The following is a 27,085-nucleotide window of genomic DNA, read 5'->3' on the forward strand; positions in this document are numbered from 1 at the left end:
AACTTGTGAGTCACTGGACCTCTCTGAGCCTCTTCTGGGTCATGTGTAAAATGAATTAGTAAGACCTTCCCTTCCTTGGTCACAGAGGAGTTACAAGGATAAAAGGTAAAAATGCATGCTTTGGGAGGCCAAGGCAGGCAGATCATTGAGCCAGGAGTTTAAGACCAGCCTGGGCAACATGGTGAAACCCCATCTCTACAAAAAATACAAAAGTTAGGCGGGCGTGGTAGCACGTGCCTTTAGTCCCAGCTACTTGGGAGGATGAGGTGGGACAATCACCCGAGCCCGAGGAGGTCAAGGCTGCAGTGGCCATCATTACACCACTGAATTGTTGCCTGGGTGACACAGTGAAATCTCGTTTCAAAAAAATTTTTTTTTAAAATTTATCCATGCTCATGACTCCCAGAAAGTTAGATTGGCTTCATTATTTGCTGCACTGCGCAAGATGCTGGAAGGACTTCCCATTCCACAGACCTGGTTCAGGTGCCCTTTACCACAGGCTCTCCGTGACCTTCACCCTGACATTTGGGAGTCATCTTTCCCACTCTGCCAGGGCACCTGCCTCCCTCCTGGCAAGCTCCTTTAGTGAACTTGGGAGCTACTCATAGCATCTTTAAAGATCACCACTAGGGCTGGGCGCAGTGGTTTATGCCTGTAATCCAAGCACTTTGGGAGACTGAAGTGGACAGATCGCTTGAGCTCAGGAGTTTGAGACCAGCCTGGACAACATGGTGAAACCCTGTCTCTACAAAACATGCAAAAAATTTAGCTGGGCTTGGTGGTGGGCATCTTTAGTCCCAGCTACTTGGGAGGCTGAGGTGGGAGGATGGCTTGAGCCCAGGAGGCAGAGGTTGCAGTGCGCTGAGATCTCGCCACTGCACTCCAGCCTGGGGGACAGAGCCAGACAATGTCTTAAAATAAATAAATAAATAAATAAATAAATAAATAAAGAAAGAAAGAAGATCACCATTAGGTGGCACTCTGCCACCCGCCTGCCATTCCTTGGATACCTGATGTGTTTGGGGGTAAGGAGCAGTGAAATCTTGAGTGATTGGACCTTCGTGTGGCTGTGTGTCACCCAGGGGTGACATGGCATGGCAAGACCTTCAGCCTCCACGATCCTCAGTATCCTCATCTAGGCAATGGTGATAATCCAACTAGCTCATGGTGGCGTTGTGAGGGCAAAAGAAGAGTAAGGATAAGAGCATGAGGAAAGTGCCAAAGACAGGGCCTGCCACATAGTAAGTGTGCACAAAGGAGCTATTAAGGGCTCTTCTTTTTTTTTTTTTTTTTTTTTTTTGAGACGGAGTCTTGGTCTGTCGCCCAGGCTGGAGTGCAGTGGCACAATCTCAGCTCACTGCAAGCTGTGCCTCCTGGGTTCACGCCATTCTCCTGCCTCAGCCTCCAGCTGGGACAACAGGCGCCCGCCACCACCCCCGGCTTTTTTTTTTTGTATGTTTAGTAGAGACAGGGTTTCACCGTGTTAGCCAGGATGGTCTTGATCTCCTGACCTTGTGATCTGTCCACCTTGGCCTCCCAAAGTGTTGGGATTACAGGCGTGAGCCACCGCACCTGGCCAGGGCTCTTCTTGAAATGTCTACTGGTGAGAACTGGCACATACAGGGTAGGACTTCAGAGCAGGGAGAAGTGTCCAAGCCTGGCTGTGCACGAGCCTCTCCTGGGAAACCTCCCGTCTCAGACCTGCTGGACCTGACTCTAGGTAAGAAGACCATGGACTGCCACTGGGACGTGCTCCCCTGCCAGGTATGACCTGGGAGACCGTTCCAGTCCCACCCTCTTATTTACAGATGGAGAAACTGAGCTCTAGAAAAGGGAAATGACCTGCCTAAGTCCAAACAGTTGGGAGTAGCAGAAGGCCTGACTTCCTAGATGTCCTGCCTGTGTGTCTCTGATAAGGGCAGGGGCCTAGAACCAGCCAGAGCTGGCCCAGCAGAAGCCTGGCCACTTGAATTCTTCCTTTGAAGTGGGAGCTGGGTGGGGGGAGGTGAAGCTGTCTCACCTGAGCCCTAAAGAAGGGGGTGTCCATTTATTTCCAGTGTTCCTTGTGGAACTCACTGCTGAATGATAATACCACGTGTTCCAGGCTTCCTTACCACACACCTGAACCACAGACTGGGTTGGCAGCCTTCCCCTTAAAATGAGGAGACAGAGGTTCAGAATGCAGAGATGGCTTCGTCAAGACCAGACACACTCAGACCTCTCACCTCTCAGGCCCTGCATTCTTATCTAGATTGCAATTCTTCTTTTTTTTTTTTTTTTAGACAGAGTTCACTCTTATTACCCAGGCTGGAGTGCAGTGGCGCCATCTCCACTCACTGCAACCTCTGCCTTCCTGGTTCAAGTGATTCTCCTGCCTCAGCTTCCCAAGTAACTGGGATTACAGGTGCCTGCCACCATGCCTGGCTAATTTTTTGTATTTTTAGTAGAGAGAGGGTTTCATGTTGGCCAGGCTGGTCTCGAACTCCTGACCTCAGGTGATCCACCTGCCTCGGCCTCCCAAAGTGCTGGGATTACAGGTGTGAGCCAGCACACCCAGCCTAGATTCCACTCTAACTTAAAATGTTTTATCGGCTTTCTATTTGTTAAAATGTTTTAAATTTAATTTTAAAAATTTTTAAAAATTAATTTCCTAGAAAGCACAGATTCCCAGTTTCTCTGGAAACATGGAGCTTACATCTCTGAAAGATAATACCACGTAGGGGCTGGGCGCGGTGGCTCACGCCTATAATCCCAGCACTTTGGGAGGTCGAGGCAGGCGGATCACGAGGTCAGGAGATCGAGACCATCCTGGCTAACAAGATGAAACCCCATCTCTACTAAAAATACAAAAAAATTAGCAGGCCGTGGCAGCGTGCGCCTGTAGTCCCAGCTGCTGGGGAGCCTGAGGCAGGAGAATGGTGTGAACCCGGGAGGCGGAGCTTGCAGTGAGCTGAGATTGCGCCGCTGCACTCCAGCCTGGGTGACAGAGCAGACTCCGTCTCAAAAAATAAAAATAATAAAAAAAAGAAAGATAATACCAGGTAGGAGCTGAGTAGACATCATATCCTCTAGGGAAACACTGGCTTTACAGCTCAACACAGTCCCCACCACCTCGAACTGTCAGTCATCCAGCTGTATTTGCACACTTATGGTACCTACCTGGCCCTGGCGTGCATTTGGACCTGAGACACCTACCAAATGCTTTGGTGTCTTCTGCCGAAATTCGGTTCACAAGGGTCTACTCTGAGGAACAGATCCTGGTTCATGAGGGCTAAGATTCTCTTCCAGGCACCTGGTGCCAGGGATTGCCTCAGAAATACAAGGATGCTGGTTGCTGGCAAGGAGGAGGGCAGCTCTTTGGGCTGCTTGACAAGCTGGATGGTGCCTGGAACTGGTCTGAGCCAGCACTGAGGCAGGTCCCCTCCTGGCGGAAGCTCTGGGGAGGCCCCAAGCCTGGTCCCAGGTCTTCACCTTCACAAATGGGGCTGGGAGCTCAGGGAGCCCCTCCCAGATCTGAGCATGTTAGAAGCAGACAGATGGAGCTGCAAATCATGTTAGCCTGTGGCAGATGTGCAAGGAGCTACAGTTCTGTGTCTGCTGGTGAGCGTGCTCTGAGAACCCCGGCCATGAATCAGGGGTGTGAACGACAGGCAACTCTTTGCTTTTATGAACCCATGTCCATTGTTCTGTCCTAGTGGGGTGTTCCCTACCAGGTGAGTGGATGGCTGGCTGGGCCAGCCACAGAGACTTTACCTCTTACAGAGACTTTACCTCTTGTACTCCGAAGCCATTGAGTCAGGAGCACAGGATGGTGGGGCGTGGTGTTGAACTGTGGCTCCTTCACTGCCACTGCTGTCCTTAGGCAAATAACCTCTCTGTGCCTTCATTTTCTGATCTGTAAAACACAGCTAATAATACTTCCTCTTTTGTAGGGTTACTAGGATGGCTGTAAGAAATAATATGAGCAAATGCCTGAAACACAGCAAGTACTTAATAAATGTCAGCTGTGATGACTACTGCCACATCACCAGAAGCTATTATTATATGGGGTGGTGGGAGGGGAAGTAGTTTAGGCACAGCCATCAAATCAGGTAAACAAATTAATTCGGTCTTTTCAGATGGTTTGAATACCATGAAGAAAATCAACAGCTAATGAGAGAATGACTAGGGTTGTTACAGAGGCCTGTTCGGGAGGTAGCACATGAGCTGAGACCTATGGCAGGGTTTCTTAGCCTCAACACTATTGCCATTTGGGGCTGGACAATTTTTTGCCATGAGGGGCTCTCTTGTGCAGTGTAGGATGTTTAGCAACATCCTGGACCTCTATTCGCTATATGCTGATAGTATCCCCCCTCAGTTACAACAACCAAATGGGTGTCCAGACATTGCCAAATGTCCCCTGGGGGGCAAAAATGACCCCTGTTGAGAATCACTGATATAAACGGTGAGCAGCAGGCCAGGCACTGTGGCTCACGCCTGTAATCCTAGCACTCTGGAAGGCCAAGGCGGGCGGATTGCCTGAGGTCAGGAGTTTGAGACCAGCCTGGCCAACATGGTGAAACCTCATCTCCACTAAAAATACAAAAATTAGTCTGGCATGGTGGCGCTTGCCTGTAATCTCAGCTACCCGAGAGGGTGAGGCAGGATAATTACTTGAACCCAGGAGGCGGAGGCTGCAGTGAGCTGAGATGGTGCCACTGCATTCCAGCCTGGGTGACAGAGCGACTGTGTCTCAGAAAATAATAATAATAATAATAATAATAAGGGTGAGGAGCCAGTCCCACAAGGACTAAGGGGAAGAGCAGAAACAGCTTTGGAGAGATGGGCTTTGAACCCAGAGGGCAGAAGGAACTGGAACCCTGACTCTAACCCTAATCCAGGCATTTAGTCTGCAGTGTTAGTTTGGAAAGAAGCAGATTCTTCTTGGAAAAGAAGTCTGGGTGTCTTAGCCCTGCACTCAGCTAAGCCAAAGAAATGCTGCATAGAACAAAGAAATACTAAGTATAGAACAAAGTTGAGGTCTAGGACTCAAATGGTTCAGACATTCAGACAGGGATGCTACTTCCTTACTCTCATTTGAGTTTGGGAACCAGTTCCTGCACAGTTAATCCTTCAATGTTTCTTCAAAGAAAGCACACAGGCAGTCTCTGGGTACCTTTGTGCATGTAAAGATGGGAGAGCAGGTGCCTAAGTCGGTGCTGTTTGTGTGTCTGGGTAACATCTGTTGGTCACCCACTGCAGAAGCAGTTTTCAGATCAAAACATTTCAAAGGCCTGGGCGCGGTGGCTCATGCTTGTAATCCCAGTACTTTGGGAGGCCAAGGTGGGCAGATCACCCGAGGTTAGGAGTTTGAGATCAGCCTGACCAATATGATGAAACCCCGTCTCTACTAAAAATACTAAAATTAGCTGGGCATGGTAGTATATACCTGTAATCCAGCTAAGCAGGAGGCTGAGGCAGGAGAATCGGTTGAACCCGGGAGGCAGAGGTTGCACTGAGTCAAGACTGCGCCACTGCACTCCAGCCTGTGCGACAGAGCGAGACTCTGGCTCAAAAAAAAAAAAGAAAATTTCAGAGAATTGGAGGGTAGACAGCAGTGTGGTGACGTCTGGGTATGAGATAGGGAATCCCCTGACTACCAAGGGCACAGCTGCATGAAGCAGCACGATATTCCCATGAGCCACATTGCCCAGCAGAGATAGGAATAGAAAAAGCAATCAAGCTAAAAACTGCAAAGCTAAAATTGAACTACTTGGGAGCTGTGATCACAAAACCAACTTATTAATGCAGATCCCTATTATGGAAATGGCTGCCTTTTGAGACGGTGTACCAGCAGTGTATCAGGTGCTGCAGAACCTTCTTGGAGGAAGCCCACCGAGGCTGGTCTGTACCCTGCTGTGGCCAACCTGATTAGACCCCAGCCTTCGGCTCTGCATCTCTGTGGGCAAGCTAAAGTATAACAGTGTTCCACAGCCCAAGGTCCCAGCCCTTTCTTCACTGACTTACTGTTTCTTACCTTAAAAAATAATTGCAGATGGAAATCAGTTGTGTTTGGCAGAAGAATAAAAATCATTGATTCAGACAGTTTCTGGGGTATATTAAGTGTTCTTAGATTAGCTGAGCCTCTCACTTTGCCCCAGTTACAAAAATAGTGGAATAAACAACATAAAACAACAAAATAAAACACAGTGGAGTAAAACCTCCCTTGAAGGCTGAGGTCAACACCTAACCCACTAAGACTTAATCGGGTCTGCCTCTTCAGTGGGTTTGATGATGGCTGGATGGAGGACAGGCACCCTCTGCTCCCTGCACTACCTCCATCTTTTTGCCCTAGGGCTTTTTATAGAGTGACAATAGCCCCGCCCATAGGAGCTCACAGTCGAGAATCGTTTTAATTCACACACACCCACAGTGCACACTTGTATATTTAAAAGGCAGGGAAGAGGCTGGGCGGGTGGCTCATGCCTGTAATCCCAGCAGTTTGGGAGGCCGAGGCGGGTGGATCACTTGAGGTCAGGAGTTTGAGACCAGCCTGGCCAACATGGTGAAACCCTGTCTCTGCTAAAAATACAAACATTAACCGGGCATGGTGGCGCGCACCAGTACTCCCAGCTACCTGAGAAGTTGAGGCAGGAGAATTGCTTGAACCTGGGAAGCAGAGGTTGCAGTGAGCCGAGATCGGACCACTGTACTCCAGCCTGGGCGACAGAGTGAGACCCTGTCTCAAAATTAAAAAGAAAAAGGAAGAAATAAAAGATTTGGAATCAGTCTTTAGCAACTTTAATACTTCTTGATTTTTTGCCTAGTGTATTTCATGAGGAGGTCAGCTCATTTGCTCCCGTTTGAACCGTGCTGCCTCTGAAACTTAATTACATCCAGAAAGGACACTTGTATGCTAGTTTATCTGTGGTCAGTTGTGGAATAGGTCTGTTTCTATATGCACATGTAACCCAAATGTCAAATATAAATTGGGTTAGGTGGGAAAAATAATTTAAAAAGGTGGAAAAAGTTCTATTATGTTGACATGCTTAAATATTGGTATATTAAGTATTCTTTCATCAGTATTTCATATTTACTGGCAAATACAGGTAATTTCTGTGTACTCTGAGGTAATTCTGTTACATTCATATAGATGTCAGAAAGTACTTTTCAAAACAAACTGGACCAAGCGTAGTGGCTTATACCTGTAATCTCAGCACTTTGGGAGGCCGAGGCAGTCAGATTGCTTGAGCTCAGGAGTCTGAGACCAGCCTGGACAACATGGTGAAACCTCATCTCTACAAAAAATACCAAAATTAGCTGGGTATGGTGACAGGTGCCTGTAGTCCCAGCTACTCAGGAGGCTGAGGTGGGAGGATCACTTGAGCCCCGAAGGTTGAAACTGCAGTGAGCCGTGACTGTGCCACTGCACTCTAGCCTGGGCTAGAGTGAGACCCTGTCTCAAAAAAAAAAAAAAAAAAAAAAAAAAAAAAAAATTAAAAATTTAAAAAATCAACATAAACTGGGGAGTTATAAAAATACAACTGAGGTATAAAAAACAAACAAGGAAATCATATGCCTGAATGACCAAGAAGCTGGCTAAAGTGCAGATTTCGGGTCCCCACCCCTCCTAGAGAAGGCTCCAGGTCATTCTGCAGCTTGCTCAGGCTTGAAAACCTCTGAATTTAACCTGATGCCAGCCCTGGGAGGAACTTTAAGGCTATCTTTGTGCTTTTTAAAGCTTTCATAGCTGTCCTCCAGCACGGGAACTAACACAATCTTACATGGGAGTGCCCAAGGGTGGAAGAAATACAAGTGGATCCCTCTGGCTGAAGGCCGCAGAGGTCACAGCCTCTGTGGCACAGTTTCCCCCCCGCCCCAAGAGCTTAGAACCATCCACCAACTTGACCATCTCCATAGTAACAGATGGAGAAGTGGAAGCCCAAAGAGGGAGGGATTTGTCCAAAGTGAGGTGGGTGCTCTTGGTAAACTCAAGACTTGCCTTGTCTCTGAATCCCCAAAACTTAGAGCTTCCTGCCTCGCCTGGCCTTGCACACAGTGGGTGGTGAGCACTGCCCTCAGCCCCGCCCATGGCGGTGTCAAACACACTCCTGGGTCTGGGCTGCAGCCTCAGGCCCTGAGCTCATCTTCCCATTCCTCCCCTAATTGTCTAATCAAAGGCATCTGCACTCAGCAAATGTCTCAGCCCCACAGTGACACTGGCTCTCTGGGGTGGTTTTCCTACTGGAAGCTGGGTAGGTAGAGGGCAAGACAGAAGTCTTGAGTGAGACTCCCTTCAAGGAGGAGTACGAATCTGACATTTTTCATAATAGCTGATGCTATATCTTATCAATTCTACATATACATATTTTGACATTTAATGCTTCTGAAATGGGAATGCAACATATAATCAATGGTATCTTAAAAACTGCCTCATGATTTAGTTTTCTAAAAAGACTTATTAGTGCATAAAATAATAGTGCATCTTACAAAAAGCTGATCTTATGCTTGAAGAAATATAATAATTATCTCCTTTTTTGGAGGTACTGGCCTTGATGTACATTATGTTATTTAATCCTCTTGAGAACCCTATGAGGCAAGGTCTGTTATCACTCTCATTTTAACAGGTGAGAAGATGGAGGCTCAGAGAGAGGTTGGGTCAACTGCCTTCCAACAGCTGGTAAGTGGTGTGATCGTTAAGTTTATGTGGCAGCTTGGCTAGGCTACGGTGCCCGTTGTCTGGCCAGGTACTAGTCTAGATGTTGTTGTAAAGCTATTTTTAGATGTGATTAACATTTACAATCAGTTGACTTTAAGAAAAGCCTCCATAATTTGGGTGGGCCTCATCCAATTGGTAAAAGGTCATAAGAGCAAAGATTGAGGTTTCCTGGCGAATAAATTTTGCCTCAAGACTGTAACACAGAAATCATGCCTGAGTTTCCAGCCTGTGGGCTTGCCCTACAGATTTTGAACTCTACTGCAACATCAACTCTTACCTGGATTTCCAGCCTGCTGACATGCCCTACAAATTTTAGACCACAGCCTCTGCAATCACGTGAGCCAATTCCTTAAAATAAATCTCTCTCCATATATATCCTACTGGTTTCTTTGGAAAAACCCTGAGATGGTGATGGAGCTGGGGTGTCAAGCCTTACACACCCCTCCGCTGGCCTCTATGTGCCCAGGGAGGCCCAGCTCCCACTCAGAGGGCAGGACTCAGCTCCCGAGGTCTTGCTGCTGCCCCCAATATTCCACCCTCTATCATGGGGAGATGACCACCAGGGCTGATTTGAGAGAGGCAAGGAGTGGCCGGCCCAAGAGGGGACGCCTAGGACAAGAGGCGAGAGACCAAGAGCAGGTGACGTGTTTATTGTGGGACGCCTCTTTCTGGGGGCCGTGCTGGCTGTGAGGGAACCCTCACGATCCCCAGGTCCCAGAACAGATAGATACAAGAACTTGAATCCAAACTGCTTGCACATAAATAGAACGGAGGTTGGCAAAGGAAAAAAAGAAAAACAACAAACGAACGTGCAGCCTCCTATGCTAGTGTGACACGGCGGCAAAGTCTTATCCACACCCCGTCTTTTCTTACTGCCTCCACGCTGAGATTTTTCAGCTGCTCTGGAAAGATTCACCACCTTCGGATCTGACTCAGCAGCACGCAGCCGCCTTCCTGGCGGCCCCTGCCACAGTCTCCAGGACTGGCAAGGGGCTAAGGAAACCAAGACAGGTATTCCTCAAACAAAACGAAAATTGCTTCCATGGTCCATTGCACCTCCCAGTTCTGATGGGTGAACGATGTGTCCCCCAACCCCAAACTAAACCAAAGGACATGCTGAGCACAAGCTGCTAGTCAGAATAAAAACATATTGCACATGGTTACAAGAGTCTTCCTGAGAACCCTCTCGCTGCAGATCCCTAAATACTGGCTTTTGATCCAACCAGTCGCTTGCCTATCAATGGTGGTATCAAATGCCCATGTACGTCCCACTCCCCAAATCCAGGTGGGACTAAGCAAATTTCCCACATTGCTATCCTTCGCTATCAGCCACACTCAAAGCCGAGACTGGCTTAAACTCATGCACTGTAAGTATGTGCTGGACAGAGGTGGGAATTGTTTAAATCTTTTGTCTTCCTTTCAACAAGCTTCTCCCTCCCTGGGTAGTTATTAGAGTTCTAGCAGTGAACACAGCCTCCAAGACGTGGAATCTTCTGGAACCGAGAGCTGGGAAAGTGGTTCTCTCCAACCATATGCTTTCAAAAAGGAAGCTCTGTGGTTACCTGCAGGTCCGTCACAAGCTGGGTTCAAACTTGGGTTCCGACTTAACAGCCCTCATGTGGGACAGGCAGTGTGGCAATTAAATTTGTTTTTTTCTCCAAAGGAATTTTCAAGTATCACCAAATCCCTGATACAGTGTGTAAACAAGACATCTTACGAAACAGAAAGCGAGACCACTTCGGGAAGCAGCAGCACATGACATATCTAAAAGGCTGAAAATGATTTTAGGTTCGAAAACAAAGGCAAGACAGCCACCCACTGTGCCTCGCAAGGCAAACGCTCAGGCATACACACCAACTCAGGCCCCTCTGCACGGAGCCAGGAAAAGAAAAGCACCCAATACGGGATCCTGCGGGGGTCCTGAGAACACGCCAGGCTGCCCCTCCTTTTTCAGTGGTGTAGCTGCCATCAGCAAAGAGTAGAGAAGTCTTTAATGCTAAAAACTGGACATGCTTGAGATCAGTGGTCTGTGTCCAGTTCCCACTCTCCTGGCCTCTTACCAAGTCTTTTCTCGATTAACTGGGCCCCTGCGTGGGGGGACGGCCACCAAGCCATCCTTTTGTACCCTAGCCACACGTGGCAGATGTTTCTCAGAGGAATGCTCTCGGGTGAGGTATGTTATTGAATATTTTGCTCTGGGTCAGTTTTATTGAAAAGGAGCACAGACCCTCCACGTTCCAAGGCTCTTCAGGGATGGCCTCCTGCTGCCTCACTCGGCTGAACTCTCCTCTTCAGTGTCCTCTTCCTCTGCCCAGATCTCCAAGGCTTCCTCGTGAGGTCTGGAGGTGGCCTATCTGTCAAAGCAGCCGGTGGGGAACATGTGGCTCCCACTGAAGTAGCTGCTTCCATAGGTGGTGGCGAGGCAGTGCCTGGGCTCAGCTGCAATGGCCATCTGCATGCTAAGGGACGCAGGGACAGGCACGGGACACATGTCCAGGGGCTGCAGCGGGGGGTACGGGGTGTGGAGGGATGAGCCTGTGCTCCCCGAGAGCAGGCTCCCTGAACGGTGGGCCTGCAAGGAGTCCCGATAAGCCAAGCATAGGTCCTGCACGGGGGTCTGCAACTGTGCCAGGGAGGTCGCTGGCTGGCCGAGGGCCGGGTAGGCTGGTGGCTGGAACAGCACTTGGGTGGGGGTGGGGGGTGTGCCGGGCACCATTGCCAAGGCCTGGCTCTTGACGGCTACGGCATCCTTGAGGACGTTGTCATACACTCTGAAACGAGAAGACCTGGGTGAGAACTGGAGGCCAAAAGCCACCAGATGCCTGTGTGTGTCTCTACCTGTCTTGCTAAGTGGGACTGGAAGAGATGCGTGTGCCCTGTGTCCACCAGGCCTTACCTGGCTGTGCTCACCATGTGTGGCACTGCTCCAGCTGTTCACCAACTAGATTCAGGCCTTGGCTCTCAGCTTGGATCTGCTTCCTACAGAAAACTTCTTCTGGCCCCTCCAGACTAGGCTGGCTGTCCCACAGCCCCAGGCTGCCCTATCTCCACAGTCAATACCCCAGAGAGTAACCTGCTCCAGAGAGTAACTTCTAGTTACCTGGCTTCCAGGAGGATGGCGCCTGCTTGTGCTCACCAATGCCTTCCCTGCCCCTGGCACTGGAGTGTTCCTGGGGCCTGAATGAGCCCAATCTCTGCTTTCCAGGCAATTCTGGGCCAGCTCCATCCCCAGCAGGGTCACTCCTTAGCTAGCTGATACCAACCAAATTGACCCCTGGGGCCTAGGATTTTTCATCTGAAAAGGGGGCTGGAACAGAGATTTTTGCCATCTCAAAAAAAGCTTCCCATATAGCTTTTTGGGAAAACAATTAGAGGCTTATGTAAGGCATGCACCGACACTCAGACCAGGCTTTGGGGACCTTCTCAAAAACACAAATTTTAAAATAAGGCCTACGGAGTAGGACTGACTTTTCAGAGGAATGAGATAAAGACAGCTGCCAGCAAAGCTTCCCACATCGGGGAGGGCTCTCTTCAGGGGTCTAAGGGCTTCTGCTTTGCCCACACGGCCCACCAGTCAGTCAGGCCAGCACCCAGGATACGTGGTACCTGGCAGGTGGAAGGGGAACTGGACAGTGTGTGCCTACTGGGAATGGCTCTGTCCTGTCTGCCTTGCTCCCTGCAGTAACTATGGGGCATGTTTACCTCCAGTGTCAGTTTCAGGGTGTTGGGCCCTTGATGCCTTTAAGTATCTTCTCTGACACACTGAACATTTCCTCCCCAAGATTCCCAGGGACCCTTGCAGAGGCTGTGGCGCTTAGGGGAAGTCACTCGGAGCTTGCTGGCTAAGAGGTCAGCTTTGTGACCATGTCTGAGAAAAGTAGCTTATAATGGAAGTCCTTCAATGCGATTATCTATAAGATTACACTGGGACTTAGATCAAATAGCCTAGACATTTAAAGGTGCAAACAGCCCTCTTCTCCCTTGCTGCCTGACTTTAAAGATGTAAACCCGGCCAGGCGCGGTGGCTCACACCTGTAATCCCAGCACTTTGGGAAGCTGAGGTGGGTGGATTATGAGGTCAGGAGTTCAAGACCAGCCTGACCAACATGGTGAAACCCCATCTCTACTAAAAATACAAAAATTAGCCGAGTGTGGTGGCGCGCACCTGTAATCCCAGCTACTTAGGAGGTTGAGGCAGGAGAATCGCTTGAACCCGGGAGGCGGAGGTTGCAGTGAGCTGAGATCGCGCCATTGCACTCCAGCCTGGGCGACAGAGCGAGACTCTGTCTCAAAAAAACAATAAAATAAAATAAATTAAAAAGCAAACCTGAAGCTATCCAAAATAGGAAGAACTGGTTCTCGAAACCCCACTTCTACCAGGAGTCACCATGGCCCACTTTTCCTGAGACCCTGTAGCTGGAAGAACCACCACAAGCTCCAGACTCAGGAAACTGCCCGTGGCCTGAGGCAGGCCTCAAGGCAAGAGGAACCTCACTATTTCAGAAACACAGGATTCAGGGGAGAAACTTACACCAGCAGGATTTCAATACACGTGCTGAGGTGTTCCAGGGAATAGCTTGAGATCCTCTGCAGGTCTCTGGTCCAGTAGGGAGAAAGCTGCAGGCAAATCCTGGAGGCCCCAACACAGGCCGCAGCGACCACAGAAGGCTGGAATTTGTAGAATATGTGATCTGAAAGAAAGCCACGGAGGGAGTCAGCATCCAAATCCTCCCCTTGGAATCCCAGGCTCACCCTGAGAATGGATGGACAAATGAATCGTTTTCAAGGCTTTTCATTGCTGCCCTACAAATAGGATGGAAAATTAGGAACTGTGAAGTTCCATTTTTGAATCTTAACCTTGGCTCTTGGTCTGGGATTTCTTTTTTGTTGAGACAGGGTCTTGCTCTGTTGCCCAGGCTGGAGTGCAGTGGTGAGATCACAGCTCACTGCGGCCTCAACTTCCCAGGCCCAAGAGATCCTACTACCTCAGCCTCTTGAGTAGCTGGAACTACAGGTGTGCACAAACACATCTGGCTAATTTTCATATTTTTTTGAGAGATAGGGTTTCAGCATGTATTGCAGGATGGTATCGAACTCCTGAGCTCAAGCAATCCTCCTGCCTCAGCCTCCCAAAGTGCTGGGATTACAGGTGTGAGCCACCACACTCAGACCAGTCTGAGATTCCTGATAGCAGCCTAGAGCAGTGTTTTCAAAACACTGTCCACGGCTCCCAGGGAGCAGCAAGGAGCTTGCTGATGTTCTACAAACAGAACTGCAAAACATTTGTCCTTTCTTTGGTTATTATAAGAGAATGACACACTATTTCAAAGGCTTCCGTTTTGGGGTATGACTAAAAGCTACTTATTAATTGTAACAATGCCTGACCCATAGTAGGCACTCAGTGAATATCTACTGAATGAATGGTTGTTAAGGCTTTGATATTTATAACTAAAATTGGCACTTAGGTTGACTGAGGAATCTTAATGTCCAACTAAGATATCTGGCCACAAGGCAAAGCTGGTGCTAAATATGTGCAAAGGCAAACAGTTGAAATTTCTGCAGTTTTCCTGAATGCCACTGGATTTCCAGCTTATTACTACGTTGTCTTAAATTGTTCATGATTTTTGCTGGGCGCAGTGGCTCACATCTGTAATTCCAGCACTTTGGGAGGCCAAGGCAGGTGGATCACGAGGTCAGGAGTTCGAGACCAGCCTGGCCAACATGGTGAAACCCCATCTCTACTAAAGATACAAAAAATTAGCCAGGCGTGGTGGCAGGCGCCTGTAATCCCAGCTACTTGGGAGGCTGAGGCAGGAGAATCGCTTGAACTCGGGAGGCGGAGGTTGCAGTGAGCTGAGATCAAGCCACTGCACTCCAGCCTGGGCGATAGGGCGAGACTTCATCTCAAAAAGAAAAAATTTTTTTTTCATGATTTTCAATTACTTCCACTTTTGCCTTTTAAAGATCAGTTCATAGGGCAGCTAAACAACAACAACAAATTTTAAAAATAAAGTATCAGTCAGGGTGGTAATAGGGTGATAGAAACGATCATTCAGTCAGACTCCCCAGGTTCAAATCCTAACAATGAGCAGGGCATAGTAGCTCTCACCTGTAATCCCAGGAGTTTGAGACGAGCCTGAGCAACATGGCGAGACCCCATCTCTAAAAAAATTTAAAAAATTGGCCGGGCACAGTGGTTCATGCCTGTAATCCCAGCACTTTGGGAGGCCAAGAGGGGCAGATCACAAGCTCAGGAGATCAAGACCATCCTGGCTGACACGGTGAAACCCCGACTCTACTAAAAATACAAAAAATTAGCCGGGTGTGCTGGCGGGCACCTGTAGTCCCAGCTACTTGGGAGGCTGAGGCAGGAGAATCGCTTGAACCTGGGAGGCAGAGCTTGCAGTAAGCCAAGATCGTGCCACTGCACTCCAGCCTGGGTGACAGAGCAAGACTCTGTCTCAAAAACTAAAAATAAAAAATAAAATAAAATAAAATAAAATCCTAGCAATAACCTGGGGTAAGTTACAGTTGGGCGCGGTGGCTCACGCCTGTAATCCCAGCTCTTGGGGAGGTAGAGGCGGGAGGATAGCTTAAGCCCAGGAGTTCGACACCTGCCTCGGCAATATAGCGAGACCCCGTTCTCCACAAAAAGGAAAAAAAAGAAAATAAGTGTAACCTTGGGTAAGTTACAGCATCAGTTTCCTCTTTTGTAAAATATGATTAATGGAGGTGATTTTGGTGTGGGGTTGCTGTGAGATTCAAATTAGATAATGTATGCAAAGCACTGAAGCAAGACACTTGGCATGCAGTAAATGCTCAGTTAATGCTTGGGATCACAATCACTAATTTTTTTTTTTTTTTTAATGAAGTCTTGTTCTTGTTGCCCAGGCTGGAGTTCAATGGCACGATCTCAGCTCACTGCAACCTCCGCCTCCCGGGTTCAAGCGATTCTCCTGCCTCGGCCTCCCAAGTAGCTGAGACTATAGGCACCCGCCACCACACCTGGCTAATTTTTGTTATTTTTAGTAGAGATGGGGTTTCACTATGTTGGCCAGGCTGGTCTTGAACTCCTGACCTCAGGTGATCTGCCCACCTCGGCCTCCAAAGTGCTGGAATTATAGGCGTGAGCCACCGCACCCAGTCCAATCATTGATCTGGATACTCATGCCCATTTTAGTTTGTGGTAGGTTATAGGATGGTTGTATCAGCAGTATTTTTTTTTTTTTTTATGACGGAGTCTCGCTGGTCAAAATGGCTGGCAAGAAGGCTGTTGCAGCATCAGGCAAGTGGCTGGATGGTATTCAAAAATGGTATTACAATGCCGCAGGATTCAATAAACTGGGGTTAATGAGAGATGATACAACATATGAGAATGAAGATGTAAAAGAAGCCATAAGAAGACTTCCTGAGAACCTTTATAATGACAGGATGTTTCACATGAAGAGGGCACTGGATCTGTCCATGAAGCATCAGATCTTGCCTAAAGAGCAGTGGACCAAATACGAAGAGGAAAATTTCTACCTTGAACCGTATCTGAAAGAGGTTATTCGGGAATGAAAAGAAAGAGAAGAATGGGCAAAGAGGTAATCATGTAGTTGAAGTCTGTGGATGCAGCTGTTATGAAGACGGTTAAACTTGAAACAAACAATCTTAAGAATTATTTGGTCTGCAGATGTTTTACTTTAAATAAATATCTATTGTAAAAAACAAAACAAAAAAAAGACAGAGTCTTGCTCTGTCGCCAGGCTGGAGTGCAGTGGCGCAATCTCTGCTCACTGCAATCTCTGCCACCTGAGTTCAAGCAATTCCCCTGCCTCAGCCTCCCAAATAGCTGGGACTTCAGGCATGCACCACCACACCCGGTTAATTTTTTGTATTTTAGTAGAGACAGGGTTTCCCCATGTTGGCTAGGATGGTCTCAATCTCCTGACCTCGTGATCTGCCCGCCTCGGCCTCCCATTACAGGCGTGAGCTACCGCGCCCGCCCGTATCAGCAGTATTTTTGACCCAGTTAACATCTAGATTTTAAAACACTGGGAAGAGTGAGTTTCAAGTAAGTTTCAAGTAACAGGGTAACTTTTATTGCTAAAACAGATGTAAACGTAATTCCCCCTCCCCATACTATCTGTATGACGGCAGCTATTTGAGAATAACCGATCTGCAAATCTGTGCTATTTAATTCATTTGCAATGTTTCAGGTTACTGTAAGAAAAATTACCGGTTGATCTGTAAGTTTCTAGGTTTCTGGCTGCCTGTATATAAGTTGCTATTTCTCTTTTACATGTTACTGGTAACATACTGGGCGAATCCCTGCCCTTTCTTTGCTTATTGCCTGCAAAGTAAGAGTGATCTGGGTGCACAGGCCCCAGTGAGATGGCCTGATCTGGATGGACATGCCTTTGAGAGCCGCCTGACCCCGACCCCTGGGTGGTGGGGAAGGGGTGGGAGGTCCTGCCATCGGGTCCCAGCTGTCACCTTGCAGGGTGACCTCTAGGAAGTAATGGGCATACTCCTTGAGGCACTCTTTGGTCTTGCGGGGGCAGCTGGTGGGCCAGGTGTGGCAGTGGTGGTCCTTCTGGCTGACGGAGGCCAAGAGGTAGTAGTCCAGGAAGTGGGCAGGCGTGGGCAGGCAGAGGTTCCAGCTGAAGGCCTCCAGGAGCAGCAGCTCTGTGCTCAGCAGCTCCTTCTTGGTGAGGGTGAAGTTCTGGCTGCTCAGGATCCTCGTGCTGTTTATTTGCTCCAACTTGGGGACATGGTCTTCCCGATCCTCGAACTTACCTGTCGGGGAGCAGGGGAAGCAGGGGTTACTGGAAGACATTTACCTGAACCCACGAAGCTAATGGCCTACCTTACAGTGCCTGGACAGTGCTGGCAAAGAAGACAGAAAGCAGACAGGCCAGACTGCAGAGGAATAAGAGCACACATTCCAGATCTGTCAAACCTAGGCTTGAATCCGCAAGCCATCACTTCCCACTGGGGGATCATGGCTAGGTGTCTCAACCTGTCCGTGACTCAGTTTCCTCATCTGTAAGATGGAACCTATACTTCATAAGGCTTTTGTTAGAGTCAATGGGAAAATGCAAACCAAATGCTCAGACCAGCCTCTGGAACACAGAAAGCAGGCGATAGCGGTCAGCAGCAGCAGCCAGCGGCTGGGGAATAAGGTCCCCTCCCTACTCTCCATCTGGCCCTAACCAATCCAACCTCCTGGCTAGAGTCAGCATGGCCACGCAAACCTGGCCCTGTCCCTCCACGTGTAGAAAAGCTCTTCAATGGCTTCCCGCTATCCTTGCTATTGAGTTCAAACTGTGTAAACGGGGTCTTAGTTTGGGTTCCCTCTGGTTTCCAGGTCTTGGAAGGTAAGCCCAGGAAAGATCGGTAGGTGGGGGAAGAGAACAGGAAAGGGAAGAAAGCCCAAAAGGACACAAGTGAGTCACCACTGTGGACAACCCGAGCTTAATCCTACTGAGGAATTCTGAGAAACAGCCTAAGACAGGCCTCAGGTTATCCCACCCACTGGTTAAAGAGCAGAGGCATTTACATAGCAACCCCTGGCAGTCATCAGTTGTGGATGCTCCCAGGAGACAATGGGGGGTCCTTGTGCCCTGAGGGTCAAGAGTCAGGGGCTTGTGGGGGGCATGACAGCTTCCACTGTGTGAGGTTCTGCAGACTGTGAGCCTCTCCAGCCTCAATGTTCCTCACTCTGGGAAAACCACCCCACAGGTGGCTGTGGACCCCGTCCTTGGCAGTTGTTGCCTATAAGCCTTCATTGACACAGCCCCCTGGGACTGGAGCACCCTTCCCCATCCCCTCCTCACTCAGCCAACCCTGACATGTCCTTCACCTCGAGTCCCTGCCTCTCAGAAGTCACCCTCCACACCAGCCCCCTGTACTGTATGACTCCTACATCAGGTGGTGATGCCTTCAAGGGCCTGGCCTCGGTCTGTTCACCCGTGACCCCAAGGCCAGCCTCATGGGGTGTGGAGCTGCCACTAAGTAAATGCCAAAAGAGGCAGTGGGGCGGCCCAGCTGACCTCAAAGCACACATCAGTGCTCACGAAGGGAAGGGCAAACAACACATGCACGCACCTGCTCCCAGCTGCAAGTGCCTCTGACCCAGTTCCCATCTCTCATGCTGCTTAGGGGAGATAAGGAAGTAACCACCACAGGCTGCTCCACGGTAGATACAACACATTCCTGAGGACGGCTCAAAAGACGTCACTGCAGAATGAATCAACCATGTCTCAGCAGGCCAGGGTCGCTCCCTTCTTGGCAAGCCTTGCAGCAGCCCACTCAGTGGGTAACGATGACCTGACACAAAGCTCTGGTCTTTGATGCAGAGGAGTCTAGTGAGTGGAAATGTACAAGACAGTGAAGGGCAGAGGCACTACCAGCCCCGCACCACGCAGTTTACAGCAAGCACACATTCTATCCCCTTCCGGAGCCCAGTCGCTCAGCCTGCAATGGTGCTGTGTCTGAAGTACACACTTTCTTGTCTTGCACACAAGAACAACTCAGGCAGGCCAATGCGAGGTCAAAGCTGCCCAAAGAGGAAGAGCCTCCTGCATGGCTGGAAATCCCAGGGTTGAGGCTCTGGACGACTGGCTCTATTGGCTTCGGCAGCACCCCCCGACTCCCCCCAACACTCCCTTTTCAAGCACAGCATCCAGCCACGTGGGACTCCGACCCCTCCCCGGGCTGGGAATGCTCTTCCCCTCACCCCCCTTATCTGTGTCCTCCAGAGCTCAGTTTAGAGACCTCCAGATATTAAAGGGACTTCCTACACTCAAATTACTTGCTTAACATCAAGTATTAATATTAATGGCTGGCATCTGACTCTAAGCCTCATAAGAATAGGAACTGAGCCTGACCCATTCGCTGCTGTGCCGCCAGTTCCCAGCACATGCCTGGCACATAGTAGGTACCCAATAAATATTTGTTAAATGAATGAATAGTCCTCTCAGGAAACAGATATTTTAGGCCATTTGAATTTTTCTCTGATGATCTTGTATTTCCCAGTTTTTTCTCCAATGATCATGTATTCTTTGTGCAGTTTTTAAAAGGAAGAATTTTATTTATTTATTTTTTCCAAAGTTGCCCCGGCTCCCCTGAATCTTGTGCTGAGCCAGCCTTGGTTGCATGCACTCAGTAGAAACGAGCTCTTTCCCTCCCCAGAGCAGGAGGTGGCAAAGTGAAGGTGCACTGTACTGGGGTGGCACTAAGACCCTTGCACAGCACTGCTGGCAGCCAGCAATCTCTTAGAACTGGCAGATGTGCTCAATCAGATTAGTTTCCTCCTCCCCTCCTCGCTTTTCAAATCTTTCAGAGCTCTGCTACCAGGCCCAAGAGGATTATCCTACAAATGGAAGGCACCAGGGATTACTGCGGAATCTGATTTCACCTGCTCCCTCTGCTTCCTGGGAACGCACACAGCAGGCCACAGCCAGGCAGTGCTGGGTCTGAATCCTCAGGAGTTTGCTCTGGACCTACGAGCACTGAACTTCACAGGCTGTTTATTTGCTTATGATGTAGGACCATGTCCCACGTGAAGATAAAATGGTGCTGCAGAATGGAAAGTGCTTCACAAGCCCCCAGCACACAGAATGGGCTGTGCTTCGAGCTGGTCACGCACTGGCTCCTGGCAGGAACCTTCTAGGTAGGTTCTTTACAATCCTCAGAGGCTCAGAGAAAAAGCTGATGGGAGAACTCAGCTTCTACATCCAGAAGCAGACTTCAGAGTTAACCTGGGCTTGGCCTGGCCAGCAGTTAAAGCAGCCAGAAAAGATTGTATGAGTTTCCTGATGCTGCACGTGCCTGGCAGACATTTCCTCCCCTCCTCCCGGGACTGTGAGTGGGGCTGGCCCCTTGTCCCCAGTGCTGCCACCACCAAGCACCGTTACTCAGCTGCTTCCTCCTTATAGACAAACTGCACAGGCAACAGATGCCTAGAAGACTTCAGGCGAGTCCCCTGGGAGAGGCTGGGAACAGAATTCTGAGTCTTTCCAAGCCAGACAATAGCCACGGATTCTCCGACTCCTTTGATGCGCTTTTGATTTCGAAAATTTTCAAATCAGAGAAAAGATGAAAGACAACAATGAACACATAGGACCCTTCATCAGATTCTGCCCTTGCTGACCCTGATCCCTGTGTGCTCTGTCTAGGTGTATTCTGTCTGTAAATACTGGTTTTGCTGGACCATTTCTAGCCAAGTTGCAGACATGACATGCCACCCCGAACACTTCAGCATCTGTTCCTGAGGTCATTTTCCTACAAATTGTAATGCTATTAGCATTTCTAAGACATGAACATTAATGCAATCACATTTTCTAATATTCAGTCCACATCTGACTTTCTCCAGGGGTCCTAAAAATGCCTTTTATAACCTTTGTTTTGTGTTTTTGGATACAGAATCCAAACTAGGTTCACACACGGAGTCTATTATCGCTGAAGTCCCCCTGTTTCGTTTGTTTTTCATGACACTGACTCTGGGAGAATCTAGGCCAGTTGTCTTGTAAAATGCTCCACATTCTGGATCTGTCTGGTTGTTTCCTCACAATTAGATGCAGGTCAAACAGTACAGGCAAGAAAATGACAGAGGAGGTTCTGTCCTTCTCACCCACTGGACCATAGCAGGAATCCCAGGCAACGTCACTTTGTCCCGGCCTATGTTAGATCGCTTGATTAAGGTGGTGACACGAGACTGCTCCAGTTCAAGGTACCAGCTTCCCCAGGAAATTAATAAGTAATCTGGGAGGGGACACTTTGTGAATATCCTGTTTCTCAACAACCTTTAGCTCAATGGCTTTGCATCCATGGATGATCCTTTTCTGAATAAATTATTATACTGGGGATTGAAAAGGAAGTTTTAAAAATCATATCATTCCACCTACATTTTTCTTTTTTGATGTTCACGTTGTCCTAAACTGGAACAGCAGGAGCCCTATCAACCTCTTTTTTTTTTTTTTTGAGACAGGGTCTCACTCCTGTCGCACAAGCTGGAGTGCAAGTAGCTCAATCTCGGCTCACCGTATCTTCAACTTCGTGGGTTCAGGTGACCCTCCCACCTCAGCCTCCTGAGTACCTAGGTATATAGGCACATGCCACCACGCCTGGCTACTTTTTGTATTTTTAGTAGAACCCAGGCTGGTCGAACTCCTGTGCTCAAGTGATCTGCCCGCCCTGGCCTCCCAACGTGTTGGGATTACAGGCATTAGCCACTGCGCCTAGTCACTATCAACATACTTATAAGATTAAAAAGCATTCTAAACCTAGTGAAGCACTTCTCTGGCTCTCGGAGGCCAGGCAGACACACGTGTACCCTTAATGTTGGTGGTGATGGTGGTGCCTGTAAGTGATACCTCTTATGTGCCCTCCTTTCTGCACCTGGCTGGCTGATTCCTAACACCACTTCCTGAGGCTGGCACACAGAGCTCCTGGGCAATTCGTGGCAGGTGAGGATGACCATGCATCCATCCATGTGGCCTACATGCTTAACCACTTAACCACATGAGGCCGTGGTGGCAAGATGCTGTGGATCCAGCTTACAGACTGGCTTTTCTTTTTTTTTTTTTTAATTAGAAAAAACTTATATGACAACACATAATATAAAGTTTACCATTTTTCACCGTACAGTTCAGTGACATTATATGGACACTCACAATGAAGGGCAGCCATCACCACCATCCCTCTCCAGAACTCTTTTCATCCTGCTGAAACTCTGTCCCCATTAAACAATAATTCCTAGGTCCCCCCTCTCCCAAGTCCTTGGCAACCACATTCTACTTTCTCTCTCTACGAAGGTGACCACTCTGAAGACTGGCTTATCTTCTACCTACTGTCCTGGCAATCAAGCCTCAAGGCAGACCAAACAGGATTCCTGACTCTTCTGAATTAGTGCCAAGAGGAGCAATATTTTTAATTGCTTAAAAAGCCATTTTACTTTAGAAAATTTTAAATATACAAAAAGAGAAAGAGAAATGTTATTATAATGAACTCCCTTGAATGTTACTACCCAGTTCCAACAGTCATCAACATTTACACTGCCTTTAAAAAAACCCAAAAACTTAAAACAAAAAGGTAACCAGCACAGAACAAGGTTCTGTACAAATTCAGCATTGCCTCATTCCTGTTACCCAGGCTCGAGTGCGGCCCACCCCCAACTAGACAGACTGTGTTCTGCACTGTGCCCCATGAATGCCCCCAAAAGTCCTTCACGCGTGGGAAGATGCCTACTGACAGACCCATTCAGGGCTACCTGCTGCCCATTCAGGTGCTTAACCCAGGCTCAGAGATAAGGCCAAAGTTTCCTGGCTAAAGAGAAACAGGTTTTAAAGCCACAGCTGGCTACTTTTCTTCTCTAAAGAAATGCAATGCCGGCCAGGCGTGGTGGCTCATGTCTGTAATCCCAGCACTTTGGGAGGCCGAAGCGGGCGGATCACGAGGTCAGAGGTTCAAGACCAGCCTGTCCAATATAGTGAAAACCCGTCTCTACTAAAAAAATAAAAAAATTACCCAGGTGTGGTAGTGTGTGCCTGTAGTCCCAGCTACTCAAGAGGCTAAGGTAGAATTGCTTGAACCTGGGCAGCGAAGGTTGCAGTGAGCCAAGACTGCGCCACTGCACTTCAGCCTGGGCAACAGAGTGAGACTCCGTCTCAAAAAAAAAAAAAAAAAAAAAAAAAAAGAAATGCAATGCCCCAGCCTGGCCAACATGGTGAAACCCCATCTCTACTAAAATACAAAAATCAGCTGGGTGTGGTGGTGCATGCCTATAACCCCAGCTACTCAGGAGGCTGAGGCAGAATTGCTTGAACCCCAGAGGTGGAGAGGCGGAGGTTGCCGTGAGCCAAGATTGCGCCACTGCACTCTAGCCTGGGTGACAGAGCAAGACTCCATCTCCGGGGAAAAAAAAAAAGAAATGCAACGCCTTTAAAAACAGGCAAAGCTACTCTTCCACAAGAATGGCCACTCTCCTATTAAAAAATCTCTTCCTCATTTTATCTGAGAATGAGAACCAGACTTTTATCAGAAGTTGAGACCCCATAGCTATCCCATGCCCCTCCAGCAGCCACCAGCCTGCCTTGCAGGTGCTGATGATAAAGGAAAGATGGGGCTGGCGGGTCAGAGGGATCAAGAACCGGCCAGTGGTGCCCAGGCCTTGCCTTTTCCCAGGTGGGGCCTGACATCTATCTTCCCAGGTGCACGTGGGGAGTGCTACACAGTCAGGTGGCAGGGACAGAAGAGGAAAGAGAAAGCTCTGGCTGAAAGGGCTTTTTCCCAGCTTTGCAGCCTTTGCTGGCAAGGGAGGCCAGCATCCCAGGGGTGGAAGCCCAGGCAGGGCCAGGCTCAGTAGAGACCTTTCTGATGCTAATGCTTTTTTCCCTCAGATTCTTCCTTCCTGGAGGGGAGAAAAGTAGCCCCAGGAAAGGCAGAACTTCTACCAGATTTATTTATAGCCTTGGAGCCGGTGTGACCAAGGACAGCCAGGATTCTAGGGGAGGTCCCCACCAGAAACAGGCAGGAATGTCCTGGAGCAGGGGCAGGGCAGGGGCTCAAGTGCCAGTTTCCCATCCTCACTCCTGGTATCATTTGTGTGATCTTGGGCAATCACCTGGAAACCCACACCTCATAGGGCAGTAGGGAGGGCAAAGGAGTGTCACAGCTAACATGACGGGCATGTGGGAGGTGCTCTATAAATGGTAGCAGCTGCTGTATTATTTATTGAACATGGTATTCTTTGCACTCCAGACCCGGGATCTTCTCAAGTCCTGTTAGCTAGAAATATTTTCTTACAGGTTCTGAAAAAGGGGCCGAAAAAGGCCCAACAAAAGGCTCCCCTACCCTTACCCGACTCCACAGTCCACGCTGTGCTGGAATGCATGGAGTGGACTGGAGTCGTTACAGCTTCCTTTCCCCAGGACTGTGACCTTGAACTCTGACCTCCTGCTGGTGGTTTCAAGGCTCACAGTCAGGGAGGAAGAAAGGGGAGTGAGTGTTGCGTCCAAGGCCTTTCCCAGATGTCCCCCTCCCCCAGGGTGAGACTTTTCCCAGGTAACCCAGTTGGGTAGCAAGAGGCAGAGAATCCACACACCAGGATGTGAGCTCTGGGAGGGCGGGGAGCTTCATTTGGCATTTGGTTCTCTGCTGCATCCCAAGGCCCAACGCACAGCAGGCATCAAATGTGCTGGCAGATCCTGGACCACACATCTATTTACTGCAGGGCTGGGTGGGCTAGGGGGTCTGTGAACTGTGCTTGCTGTGCCCTTAACAGATGCTCTCAGCTGATTCTGGCAACAACCCTGGGAGGTTGGGGGTGTTTCCCACATGGAAACAGAACCTCAGAAAGGTTGAGTTACTCTGATCTCCCAGCTGGTAAGGGACAAATAGCATTTAAAAGTCTGTCTGTCTGCTCCATGAGGGTAGGGAACAAATCTGTCTTGTAGAATACCACAGATCCTGTTCACCTAGCACAACCTCTAGCATAAAATTAAAAACAAATAGCTTTTGTGTATTTTTAAAAATGAATGAATAAATGATTCCAAAGTCCCGAGCTTTTTACATCATAAGCAGGAAACCTTATATACAGTCACAAGGCCCCCTGCAATCCTATAAGCTCCATAATGAGTGTATCTATCTGGGTGGAGGAACTCCTATGGATGTGTTAGGCTAGTTTCAGCTTCACCCCATCTAACCACCCTCTTCTCCACAAATACTCTTAATTTTTAAAAATTTTTTAAAAATTGTTTACTTGTTGAAGAGATGGCGTCTCACTATGTTGCCCAGGATGGTCTTGAACTCCTGGGCTCAAGTGATCTTCCTGCTTCGGCTTCCCAAAGTGTTGGGATTACAGGCATGCACCACCATGCTTGGCCCTTCCACAAATCCTCTTGACTTCAGTCTCTCCTTTGCTTATGCTACTTAGCAATTTAATTCCAGAGCCTTTCCACTAAAGAGCTATATGATCAACAGGACTTAGTTTTTTCTTCCAGTGATAGCATTTAAGTCAAAGGAGTGGCTCTCTAACAGGAAACTTTTCGTACTAAAGGTGCTCCCCAGCCTGACTTTTTTTTTTAAAAAACAAAAACCCTCTTTGACTTCTTGCAGTTATTGAAGGCAAGAAAGGTGCTTCCTAGTCTTTGCAAAAAAAGGCACTGCTCATACGCCCGGCAGACGAGTGTCTTTCCGAGGAACCAGGGGAGACAGATTTTGAGCAATTGATGGAGAGGGTGTGAAACTACTCTGAGGGCGCCATGTTCTGGCAGATTGTTTTTACTGTGTAAGGCAGCGCAGCGGGCAGTGCACACACTCTGATGATGACTGTCCTGGATTCTATGGCGTGGCAGCCACTTACTAGCCAAGTGGTCTGGGGTAAGTCACAACTTCTTGGACCTGTGTTTCCTCATCTGTGAAATGGGAAGAAGACAAGTAGATAGAATTGTGGTGAGGGTGACACGATGGCTTAGTGTGTTTACAACAGTGTCCTTTGTAAACCTGTGCTCAATTCAGACCCAGCCCTGCAATGACAGTCACAGCTACAATGATGGTGGTTTGGTTTCTGGATGAGATTTGGTGTGAGGGAGAGAGAAAGCCAGGGACAAAGCAAGAAAACCCTTCATCTGTAAGAGGGTGCTTCAGTGGTGCTCAAGGAAGAGAGAAAGCTGAGAGGACCACAGGGGTTGGAGGCCAGGTAGCCTCCCCTTAAGTCCTCTTAAGGACCTGCTGCAGCTGCATCCAAGATCTCTGGCCCATTTCTGATGCTGTAGTTAGGAAACATCCTGGAGAAACAGGCCTCCAACACCAGCCATTCCTGGGCTTCCAAAGTCCGCTGGGTAGACCTGGCGCGAAGGTGGATCTGGGTACCCTGCCTGGCTGAGCTTCCTTTCTCCCTCAGGAAACAAAGAAAAAGCTCTCTTCTTCTCCTTCCTCTCTCAAGAGCAGGGCTGCATCTCCAGTCTCTGGCACAGAGTAGGCCTTGATAAATAATCAATGAATGGATGGAAGGACGGATGGATGAAAGAATGAAAGCAAGCCCATTTCTGACAGCCTGAATCAATTCCTGAGCCCAATTTTAAACACAGAGACCAGAGGTGAGGTTGTGGGTGGTTGTTTTCTTTAGAAGGAAATTGTGAAAATGCCTTCTAGGTCAGAGGTGGCATTCGGCCAGCTGGGTCACCCACGGACTTCCCTTCTTGCTGGGAGGACTTCCCTGTGTCAGGAAGGAGAAACTGCTGTGATGACGTCACACTGCGGCCTCAGGCAATCCCTGGTTCCTTTGTGCTCCGCTTTATACGTGACCCAGATAAGTGTCACTGACTGAAAGCAGGGCCTGTGGGGCGAGGGCCATTTGTCACCCAAATAGCTGGCATCTGGGGCCGGCGTCCCACAAGT

The 27,085-nt window shown here is 48.8% G+C and overlaps 2 protein-coding genes across 6 annotated transcripts in view; one reads left to right on the forward strand and one right to left on the reverse strand.

The window, feature by feature from the left end:
- Positions 1-9,333: 9,333 nt before the first annotated feature.
- Positions 9,334-27,085, reverse strand: part of CCNJL (cyclin J like) — a 61,244-nt gene continuing 43,492 nt past the window's right edge. For 4 of the 5 annotated variants that reach the window (XM_024247569.3, XM_024247568.3, XM_054556172.2 and 1 more), the window contains 3 exons: positions 17,177-17,479; positions 13,230-13,389; positions 9,334-11,469 (listed from right to left, as the gene is read on the reverse strand). In XM_024247569.3, coding sequence (XP_024103337.2) covers positions 11,049-11,469; positions 13,230-13,389; positions 17,177-17,479 — 884 coding nt within the window. In that variant the 3' untranslated portion in view covers positions 9,334-11,048. The remainder of the gene's footprint in view (positions 11,470-13,229; positions 13,390-17,176; positions 17,480-27,085) is intronic. The other variant, XM_054556171.2, reaches the window with a different exon arrangement.
- On the forward strand, positions 15,952-16,363 carry LOC100440809 (cytochrome b-c1 complex subunit 7-like). Its single transcript, XM_054556173.2, has one exon. The coding sequence runs from the start codon at positions 15,953-15,955 to the stop codon at positions 16,256-16,258; it is 306 nt and encodes a 101-aa protein (XP_054412148.2). The 5' UTR covers position 15,952; the 3' UTR covers positions 16,259-16,363.

This window comes from Pongo abelii, chromosome 4 (assembly GCF_028885655.2).
Source record: "Pongo abelii isolate AG06213 chromosome 4, NHGRI_mPonAbe1-v2.0_pri, whole genome shotgun sequence".
Classification (NCBI taxonomy): Eukaryota; Metazoa; Chordata; class Mammalia; order Primates; family Hominidae; genus Pongo; species Pongo abelii.

What these genes read in the sequence shown, in the direction of transcription:
- LOC100440809 (XM_054556173.2), top strand. Translation starts at nt 15,953, where the DNA reads ATGGCTGGCAAGAAGGCTGTTGCAGCATCAGGCAAGTGGCTGGATGGT.